General features: G+C 44.6%; 1 protein-coding gene across 1 annotated transcript in view; it reads right to left on the bottom strand.

The window, feature by feature from the left end:
• Positions 1–4,612: 4,612 nt before the first annotated feature.
• The window catches only part of NME5 (NME/NM23 family member 5), a 239,097-nt gene continuing 232,768 nt past the window's right edge, over positions 4,613–10,941 (bottom strand). Inside the window, exon 6 of the mRNA XM_069650095.1 lies at positions 4,613–4,772. Within this exon, the coding sequence (XP_069506196.1) occupies positions 4,686–4,772 (87 nt within the window). The 3' untranslated portion in view covers positions 4,613–4,685. The remainder of the gene's footprint in view (positions 4,773–10,941) is intronic.

Raw genomic sequence — 10,941 nt, 5'->3', positions numbered from 1 at the left:
GATGTCATTGGTAAAGATGTTGAACAGGAATGGTCCAAGGATTGATCCCTGTGGCACGCCTGCTCAGATGGCACGCGTTTTTGAGAGCTCTGTCCGCACAGCCTTGAGGAGGAGCGGTCGTCCAAGTAGCTTGAGATCAAGTTCAACAAATAGCTTGGAAATCAAAAGTTAATCATCTTGTGCTGAAGGATTTTATGCTGTTCTCGATCAAAGGCCTTGGCCACGTCCAAGAAGACAATTCCAATGCATTTGTGGATGTTGATCCGTGTGCAATTATGTCCACCACTCTGAATAACTGATGATTTGTTGCACGCTCTTTATCAAATCCAAATTGTTTGTTTAGGAGAAGGTTTGTTCCTGAGGCAAATTTGCTGAGGCGGATGAGCAGGGCCTTTTACAAGAGCTTAGACAATCTGGAGAGCAGGCGGATGGGGCGGTCGTTTGCAGGGTTCCTCAGTGGTTTTCCCAGGCTCTGGGAACACAGTGACTCTGGCTTCTATCCAGGATTTAGGGAAGTGCTGAAGTTGCATGCATACATTCAAGATTACCATAAGGCATTCCGTTGCTGCGGGCGGGAGCACTTGAAGGCCAGGTTGGTTTTTCTGTCGCTCCCCGGAGATTTGCCATTTGCTGTTCTCTGCAAGTCCTGTTAACTCAGAGTGTTTGCATTCCTCAATTTTCTCAATTCCCATCTCGGCATTCCGAGAGATATGTGTCGACTTCTTGTTCCACTTGGTCTGCTTTTCCACAGGCTTTGTTTGGTGTGAAAAAAGCCACCATTGTATCCGCTATCACCTCTGCCTTGTCTTTATTGATGCATACAAGGTAGGATAGGTGGGCTTGGTTCCTTCTTCCCTGTCAAGCGAAAAATCATCCTCCAAACAGAATTGTCAGCTTATTTCAAGTTGGCTGTTACAGCCATTTTTCACCCCGTCGTGCCCCGATTTGCCAATGTATCGGGCAGGTTGTACTTCTGTAGAAGACCAGGTGTGCAGTTGTTCTGCCACTGCCGTTGAGCCGGGCTCTTCTCAGCAATTTATTGCTTGATGCCACTTGGCAATACGTAGATGGAGCTGCCTTTCTGCTACTGCTTTGGGACACAGTGTTCAATTGCCACTTGGACCACACTGTAAAATCGTCCACAACATTTTAGATGTCTCACTTGGTTCTCAAGGTGCGCGGGATCATGGGGTCGTTTAGCTCTTCCTTGTAGAGGGGCCAGTTGCCCTACGAAAATCCTACCACGCAGTCTCCCGGTAGATTTCCATCTCGTCACCCGCAGTGATCAATACTGGGTTGTGATTTGCAGGTCAGCTTGGCCATAGTTTCCAGTTCTAACAATTGTATGTTTTTCAGCAGTGCAATGTGCAATGTGCAGCTTGTTCTAGTTGTTACTGGTTGTTGCTGGGTAGTGTGTGTGGTCTGTAGAACCTGCTACCACAAAGTAATTATCCCAGGAATATGCCAGCAGCTTTTGTCCCTGGATTTTGCTTTTCTTGAGTTCCAGCAACGGTGCTTAGCGATGAGGTCCCCTCCAATAATGGTTGATACAGCTGAATCAAGCAAAGTGTCAAGTCTCCCAAATATAACTTTGCTTTAGGAGGGCAGGCAGTAGGCTGCAATAAATCAAAATGGTCCCACGGCAGTCTTGATCTGCACTGCTGTGTCTTTGACGATCCGAAGGGGTGGCAGCGCCAGATCGTGATGGCTGATGCTCATGTTCACTATAACAGCATTCCCCCCTCTGGACGTAGGTATGCTATGGTGGAGTGAAGTGACTGTCACTTGCTGTGATGAATACAGCTGCATTGATAAACTGCTTATGACTTGCAAGGCTTCTGGTAAAAAGAGTTGTAGGCTTCCTTGTTAAAAGGGACACAAAACTGCAAGTGAAGCTCTTCAGGCAAGATTCAACATCCAGTCACTTCAGAGGGTTTTCTGTGGGTCGGCAAGAGGGAATCCCGTTGTCTTGTGAAAAAAAATTAGAACTCAGGGGAAAACAAATTAAGAAAAGAGTTCAGAATCTCATGGTGTTGTTATCCCTAAATTGACATCCCTTCCCTGATATTAAACTCAGCCTATCCCATTATAGTTAGAGTTTCTCAGAACTACATTAAAATGCCCCTTCAAACTTCCTTTGTACTAAAGTGCTGATCCCAATTTGTTAACCATTTCCTTCTCCTGGTTTAGCCTGCAGATGATCCTAAAAACACCAAGAACAACTGCAGCCCGGAAGGGGCATGCTATCTAGCACCTTCTTTCTAGCAATGAAGATTTGTTGCAGAGTAGGACTACTCTTTCAGCAAAGGACAAAGGGGCTCATTTGCGAAGACACTGTAAATGACGAGGACCTGTTCCGTGCAAACAAGTCCCCTCTGCGTAATTGTCATAATACGCACCACAGAGAGTAAAGTGGAGGCAAAATTGCTTTTACACCTCTGTTTTGCACTCCGCATTGCAAATTGAGTAAACGCTGATGGCCACTTATGTATGGCAGGCAGCATTTAGAATGGATTCCTACAACGCCCACCTGCCTTTTGATCATGTAAAAAGCAGGCGGTTTACAAAAGAATCCAAAGCCTTTACATCAGTATGAAAATGTCAAGCTGGCGCAAAGGCTCATGCATTTGTATGATGGTGAAGGATGAGGCCGAATTTTACATTGCAATCCGTGCCCCCCTATGCCATACAAATACATGAAAATGTGTAGTAAGACAAAATTAATTCATAAAGGTTTTTTACGTAGGACTTTTCAGAATAAATTTTATGTTACGCATCGAGGAACATGGGCCCCCACAGTGCCTTATTTTAGGAAGGTCTTGATATAGGATTATTATTCAGTATGGTGGGTGTTCAACGATCTACGTTTCCGAGTTACAGTGAATGACTTACCGTCTTCCCGCTTCACCCCCTAACCACCCTACTCTCCATAATCCTCTTTCTCCTTCTTTTTGCAGCTCAATCAACAAGGTAAATGTTGCGTTGACTGTAAATAAAATATTGCAATAGAATCCACTTGAGTAATTTGTATCTGCATTTAAATAAATAATAGGGTAGAACCAAGTACTAAAATAGCTTTATATTTCCAATACTATAATAATGGAATTGACAAACATGCTGCAATCTTTTTTTTTTCCTCATTATTGTGGGTTAACCGTTGTATGTTAATGTTAAAGGATATTTGTACCGCGCACTATCACCAACGGAGTGGTCCCCTGGCGCTCTAGCGGCTCTGAAAGGGGAATGGGGGGTGAGTTAGTGGGGATAAGATGGAACAGTACAAGAGAGCAGTGATGTGCTGTTGGCAGCCTCAGCCGGGTGGTTCCATTGGCTGGGCTTGGGGTGTTTTACGGTCGGTAGTCGTTGTGTGCTGTTATGTAAGTCTATGTGTGATTTGTTTTGTTGTTGCAGTGTCGTGAAGTTTGTGCGGATTGTTGTGTGGTAGGCATGTGTTTGTGTTTGGTTAGAGTTTGAGAGGAGTATGCAGAGGGGTGAAATTGTTAGTGGATTGGCATTGCTGTCCTTGCAATTATGTCTAGGTGCGATGCTTGCTATCTTCACTATTCCATCTGTGGGTGGCACTTGCTAATCTACAGTATCCTATCTAGATGTGAAGCAGGCTAGTGATCACGATTACATCTAAGTGTGGCGCATGCTATCATTCATAATCCTATCTAGATGCGATGCAGGCTAAAGTTAAGAATTCCATCTAAGTGTGGCACATGCAAACAAACACATGTCTATCTGGATGCGACGCAGGCTAAAGTAAGAATCGCTTACATGCTAAAATTGGCTTGTATGTTAGTATGTAAATGCAAGGCAACATTTACAGTCATGCCATGAATAGATTTGGGCTGGTGGTAACAAATCTCTTTAGGTGTGGAAGGTGTAGGCCCATAGTAGTCTACATTATGGAAGGTAAGGAAGAGTGGTGGGGGTTATCTGGAGTAGAGTAATTGCTCTAAACCCCATCCACGTCATACTTACAGTTTTGTTGGCTTCTTTGGCTTCCCCTGCTGACACCTGCAGACACATCTTGGAGTCGCCAATGTAGGAGCCCCCTTTGCCTCGGGCCCTTAGCAGCAGGGGCTGCTGGGCAGAGGGCTGCCCAGATCAAGTCCAGTATAAGGAGGGGTTAGCCAATGGGAGCCGGGAGGTGGGGGTGGGAGGCAGTACTCGAGGGGGTGAGTTAGTAATGGAGCCTCGCGGACATCACGGGCCGCACTGGGTGAAATTATGGACAAATTAAAAACACATGGGCAGCCGGGGCGCAGCGCTTACCTGAGGGCCATGGTGGAAAGAGCTGCGAGAAGAGGCAAGGCAACACGCAACACACAACCCCTATGCTTACCGGTTCTTGAATATTGATTTATTATACAATTAAAGTGAAACTACATAATGGTATAAAACTAGAGCATATTCACTTTATACTCTGGCTAGTTTATAAAATATAGTCCAAAATATGGTACATATTTTAGTGCAATACATCATTTTGCTAAAATGCTTAGAACAGAGTCTTATCAATCTGATACTCATGACAAATTTCAAAGAAATGTATAAATAAGTGAAAAATATCCCACACATTTAAAGCGTTAAAAAGGAATGACAAAACTATACAAAAGTAGGTTCGATTTATTCATAATTACAGATATAATGGTTGACTATTTTGATGGAATGGTTTTCTTCTAATCTCGAGGTTCTTCCACAATCACTTTATCCAGCACATCAGGTTTGTTGGGATTATTTTTGAGTAACCAAGTAGCCAGCCACGTCTGCAGAGTAAAAGAAACAAATATATTGGCAATACCGGCAGGAGTTCTCCAAATATCGGTACTGAAAATCTTGGGTCTGTGATGCCAAATACATTTTCTATTAAGTCTTCATATTTCAATTTTCATCTCGCAAGGAAAGAAGCAAACATACATTTCTAGAATATCCCGTAGGACAGTGAACGTCACATAACATAGTATTATGTTTTATACATTCTGATGCCAGGTAGCATCAAATAATCTTGCAAATAAATATATGATAGCTTAGCCACAAAAGTGACTTAGGAACAGCAAAGACATCAAGTTGTGAAGCGGCGATGAAGAATTCAGCAACCAGCTAAAGTCAGTTTCTTTTTGGATTTGACTAACGGCAGGACAGAGCTCATTCGGGGAGACAAGATAAGGAAAATAATGAATTCATCTTTTGTAATGTGCTTCATACCGGGGCCCAGTCTCTAAGCGTGGGATCAGAATGCAAACCTGTGTTGCTCTGCGCTGTCTTGGACTCTAACACATTGCCCCTGAGCTATCCTCCCGACCCTCCAAGAAGGACTGATGTCAACCTACAGTGTAGTGAATACAAACATGGGCGAACCATTGTGATGGATAAATAGCATGTTCTTATCCTGCACATTTCAATAAAAGCAAAAAGAGTACAATGCAGTGAGAACCCACAGGGGGCACCGGTGAACAAGCCCCCTTCCACCAAGGCTTTGAAAACATATAGATCAGCGTGAGTGCCAGCTCAGAAAGCTCTATCCAGACTATAAGGATTGCAGAGCTTGTGAATCCAGCTCCAAGTAGTTGCCTTGAAGATGCCAGCAGGAGGGATGGTGCTCAAGGGTACTGCAGTTGCATCCTTTCCATCTACAAATGTGCTGGTCTAAATCAGGCTTCTTGATAATACCAAGTACCATAAATGCCACAATTCGCCTCCAAGTGCAACGTTTAGAGACAGCTTTCCACGTTGTAGAATAATCTGACACAGCAAATAAATGTTGCGGTTATAGACCCTGCGGCCCAGGGGCATGCGGCGCGTTCTAATAACTAAATAATAATAATAAAATCCACAACGAATAACAAGAGAAATCTTTCAGCTATTAAGAGCAGGATAGGAAAGTGGAAGTATTCCAGCCTTTGAATGTGTATTAACAGAGCTTTTAACTTGAGAACTCGCGTGAATTTACATAGATTATGTTTTTCATTGAAAGCTCATATATTCCAAGCACAACCATCCTTTCTTCTTACTCAAGGCTCATGATTGCATCTGGTTGTGTTTCAATGTCTTTTTACAAAAATGAATAATTATTTCGAGACACACAGCTCAAAACTGCTGCAGTTTGGGAATACATATACTCATGGCAGATTTGAAAGAAATGAGACTTGATTTGGTATCTGGAAAATTTGATTTCAGTTTGAAAAATCGATTACTAAACTTTCAGATTGCTTTCTCCTCAACAAGGTTTTATCCAGGAATAACTTTTACCTGGAATTACCCAAGAGCAACACCCTCCCTCCACTCCTTCAAAACCAATGTTAAACTCTGGCTTCACACCAACGACTGCTGACGTATAATGCCTGACCGATTGCTTTCGACCCACCAAGACACCTGTGTCGATCTTAACACACCTATGTTAATTCTCTTATACCTCTGCTAATCCCATATGTTGCTGAGAACTGCAAATGTAAACCATATATATGCAACCATAACCTTACCCGTAATGCACATGTACATACCAATGATAACATTCCTCTCAGCATACTACTGTTATTGATGCTTTACGATGCTAATGTAAATATAACCCTAGATGTAACCGTTACCTCGACTGTAAATGTAAGATATTTATGTAATTGTAACCTAAGACTTCATAAGCGCCCAGTTGCTTAACGGCCCGGTGAGCTCTACAAATAAATAAACAATACAATACAACTAATTGCCTGGACTAAGAGCCTGAGAAAAATTATTGGCATATGCCACTTCAGAGCGATGGGGACATGGAACTCCAATGGAAACATGGGCTCCAAAGACGTGTGAGCGACCATATAATTATTATTCAGGTTCCTTGCTGAAAAGGAGTCAGAGGCTGAAAAGGACCAGACGTCCTCAGCGGGACCCGCTGCAGACCTCGTAATGTGGCGGCCCGGAATGAACGGTGCCGGTCCCTTGCCGGCACCGCTCATTCTGCGGCCGCCACACTCCTAATGAGGCCCACGTCCCCTCTCTGTCTCTGGGAATTTTGAATGGGGTGGTGCCCCAGCTCTGCGGCACAAGACTATCTCTGGGAGCATGTACATGCTTTGCCTGCCCCTTTAACGGACAACACGGTGTCCAGCACACATCATTGCTTTGATGTCCAGTTCACTAACACCACATCTGTTGATCAAATGGGTACATAACTCAACTTAGCTGAGGAAATTACTATATTTGTTTCAGCAGCAAACCATACAGCTCAGCTGTGGCATCAGCCCAACAACAGAACACTGCATGGGAGCTGTCCACCCAGCAGTGATTGAAAAATGCATATCTAGGCCAACCTTTTGGACAGGTATCATAAGAGTTTGGTTCCCGGCACTGCATGGCCCCCTATCACTGCCATGGCAAACCTATCCTAACCTATCCTAACTCCAAATCAATTATTGCACAGAGGTGAAATAACTCCCAGTAACGGAGAGGACCAGAGGGAGGGGATACAGCTCAATAAAAGCAACAAACACCCCAGCTTAGGTGTGGGCGTTATGAGTTGACGAAAGAGCAAAAAGGAGGGCGAGAGGTGGTTGTTGCAGAGCAGACAAAAGCAGTGATGGGAGAGTGGAGAAAGGTGGCTGGTTTGTGAAAGGAGGATAAGGAAGTGATAGTATTGGGAGGAAGGTTGGGGAGAACATCAGAGAGGAGTTTGGGAGGGGCTGTGAAAAGAGGTGAAGGGATCATAGAGGAGATTGGAAGGAACCGTGAGTAGGGATGCATAGAAAACATCAGAGGAGGTTGATGGCGTATCAGAAGAAGATTGAAAGGCGTACTCAAGAGGAGGTTGGAGGAAACAGGAAGCTAGACAGAGTGTATTAAAAGGAGATGGCTTTGAGTATCATCAGTTGAGAGGAGGTGGAAGCAAGAAGGTACAGGAGGAGAGAAAGGGGGTGAAGGCAGGGGTATAGGAAGAGAAAGATTTACCCTTAGGAATGAGACTATTGCAAATCATTGTCAAGGCAGCTAAGGTCTGGTCTTCAGGGGAAAGAGCTAGGAACCCAAAGCAGGGAGATTGTAAACTAGGTACGTTCTAGAAGGTCAGGTGACCAGTCCCTGGTTGGAGGCTCTGGGATGTTGCCATCCCTTACCAAATCCAGCTTCAGTCCCTTGTGAGGCCTAGGATGCATGCACATGTGGGCTAAGAGTTCTGTGGGACAGACCTTTTACTGTACCGAAGATGAGAAGTAGTCAACCTGAGCGTACAGAACTAAAGGACAACAAAAATGTGTTGGGCATGCATAAATACCCAGCATTTTGATTTGACTGAACTGACCAGCCTTTCTATGAAGACAGACTGGAATAAAATGTGCAAAACCGAGAACTGTTGAACCCAAGTGGAAGCCATCCTGTTGTTAATTAACCCTTGGAAGTTGCCAAACATTTAGTTGCCCCTGTCCTGTATTTAACCATAATAAACCCTACTTTAACCATCCCTCTCCATGCCTACCTGTTGCTGATCTTACTTGCTTCAGAACATTGTGCATCTGGATCTGAGGTCCAAAAATGTTCAGGGTTAGCTTCTGAGAACAATGATGCTGATGTAGAAATACACGATTGGGGTATAGATGTGTGACACAAATAAACACTCATCTCCTCCAGTGATCGTCACATGGTAAGCACTTCACCTTTCTTTATTCATGTCAAAGTGTTAGCGCAGCCCTAGATCTCAGCCCCTCACCCCCTCCTTTCTTCCAATCCTCTCTTTCAAACAACAACACTCTACATTCCTAACAACATAGACTCTAGAGTTAGAATCCTTCCTTGCTCTCTCTGTTCTCTGTTGCTGCTATATCCTTTTGTATTTATGCATACAGTGCACCTTGGTATGTAATCTAATTTGTTATTTGTATAGTGCATTTTCCCATTGGTATGGCCTCAAAGCGCTGTAGGTGAACGCCCACTGTGGGGACTGAAGTCCAAGGTATGGGAGATTTGTCAGAGGAGTTTAGAATGCATCTATGCATTTTAGCCAATACTAAGGTAGGTATGGGTGACCAAGTCCCTGCTAGCGACCCATATCGAGCTGGCGCATGCATGGGAGCTGTGAGGTAGTCTGGAGAGTATGCATGTGCAGGAGACTGTTTATGTGTCCAGCTAGATCGAACATTTGTTGTGCGACATAGCTGGATTCTGATAGCAGAGGTGTTATGCAAAGTGTCTTCAAATAGTGTATGACAGCAAGTGCGTGCGGGTGGGTGGCCATGCCTGCAGCTATCTTGCATCGACATGGAATGCGATAAGTACCCGTGTGTTTTCTTAGTTTCATAGGTGTGACACGGGTTCTGTTCTGTGGTCTGCTCAAATTTATTCTGTCTGTCGCTCAGTACCTACTATGAGGGGTTCATTGCTACCTAGGCCTGTCTGACGGGTTTAAATAACATATAGGGTGGCATGGGTTCACCAGGAGGCAGGGGGAAAGCCAGGTCTTGAGGGCCTTTCGGGAGGAAAGGTGATCCTCAAAAGAGGCGGATGATAAGGGGAATTGCGTTTCAGATTGTGGGAGCCTGGACGGAGAAGGAGGATCCCCCTATTCTGATTTGAAGGGAGGGATGACTATAAGGAGTGCAATGCCTGTTCGCAGGTTTCTATTGGGTTGGTAATGGGTGAGCTTGTATTGAAGGTATTCTGGGCCTGACTTGTGCAGGGCACGATGGGTGATGCACATGGCTTTGAAAGTGAACCGTCGCCCGATGGGGAGCCAGTGGAGCACATACAGGGCGGGTCTAATGTGCTCTCTGGGGCCAAGGGCTAAGAGAAGCCTAGCTGTGGTGTTTCGGACAGGTTGGAGTTTGCCAAGTTGATATGCAGGGGCACCCAGGTAAAGAGAGTTGGCAAAGTCTAAGCGGGAGAGGACGATAGTCATGACTGCTGTGACTCTGTGAGGGTAGGAGAGGTAAGGGAAGATACATCTTAGAATGTTGAGGTGTAGATAGTAAGATTTAAACATAGTTGATGTGGTGTGAAAGTGTCAGATGTGCGTAGTTGTCACATCTCAGGTATGTTATTTAAAATGTACCACACCTCCTCCGCTTTATGATTTAGTTTCATGAAAACAACCTTAAATCACAAGCTTCTAACCTGACCCCCTGGCACTTTCACAATTCTCTTTTTACTCCACAACTCTCAATTCTCCAACCTCACTACATTCCCCAAGTCTTCCTTCATCACAATGGACCTAAAAAATCTAGACATACCTTTTGCCACTCTCTGTCCCAGTTTCACTTTAACCGCGGACTCTGCAATCATGGGGAATCCCTCACACAATTCAATCTATATCTTTCTTTTGCCACCACCCCTTTCCTTTCCACTCTCCTACTCATTTTCATATCATTCACTCTCACCATCCTTGCCCTGTTCAGCCAGCAGGGCACAGACTCATGTTAGGTTTCCTTCTTCTCAAACTCCCAATTGGCCCCAGTAGTTTCATGTGGTGACCACCTATATTGAAGTACCCTCTCCATCACTCTACGTACCCAATCTCCTCCTGTGACAGTTGCAATTCTGACTCACCCATTGTAGTTCTCTTGAACCATTCTACCACTGCATTACCTTTTGGGTGATGCAGGGCAGGTGTGGCATGCTGAATGCCATTTTCTTCGAAGAACTCTCCAAATTCAAACCTCACAAACAGCGGGCCATTATCATTAATGTTTCTTATCGGCAAACCCTCTGTCCAGAAGATTGGTTCCAGAAACAGAACCATCTTCCTTGCGCTAATTTCCCTCATCAAGCACACCTCCGGCCACTTAGACAAAACATCCACCAACACCACCACATAATTCACACAAGCATTCTTCATGGCCAATGGCCCCATAATATGTACTGCTACAACATCCCAAACCACGTCCTGTGTAGGTGGCACACAAATCGGGGGAGTCTGAGTGATCAACACCTTCTCACTTGCAATACACTCCTCACAGTCTATCA

This window comes from Ambystoma mexicanum, chromosome 3p (genome assembly GCF_040938575.1).
Source record: "Ambystoma mexicanum isolate Mex_15411 chromosome 3p, UKY_AmexF1_1, whole genome shotgun sequence".
Taxonomy (NCBI): Eukaryota; Metazoa; Chordata; class Amphibia; order Caudata; family Ambystomatidae; genus Ambystoma; species Ambystoma mexicanum.
Note: the sequence above shows the minus strand (reverse complement) of the source record. Positions and strands in the feature narration are given on the sequence as shown.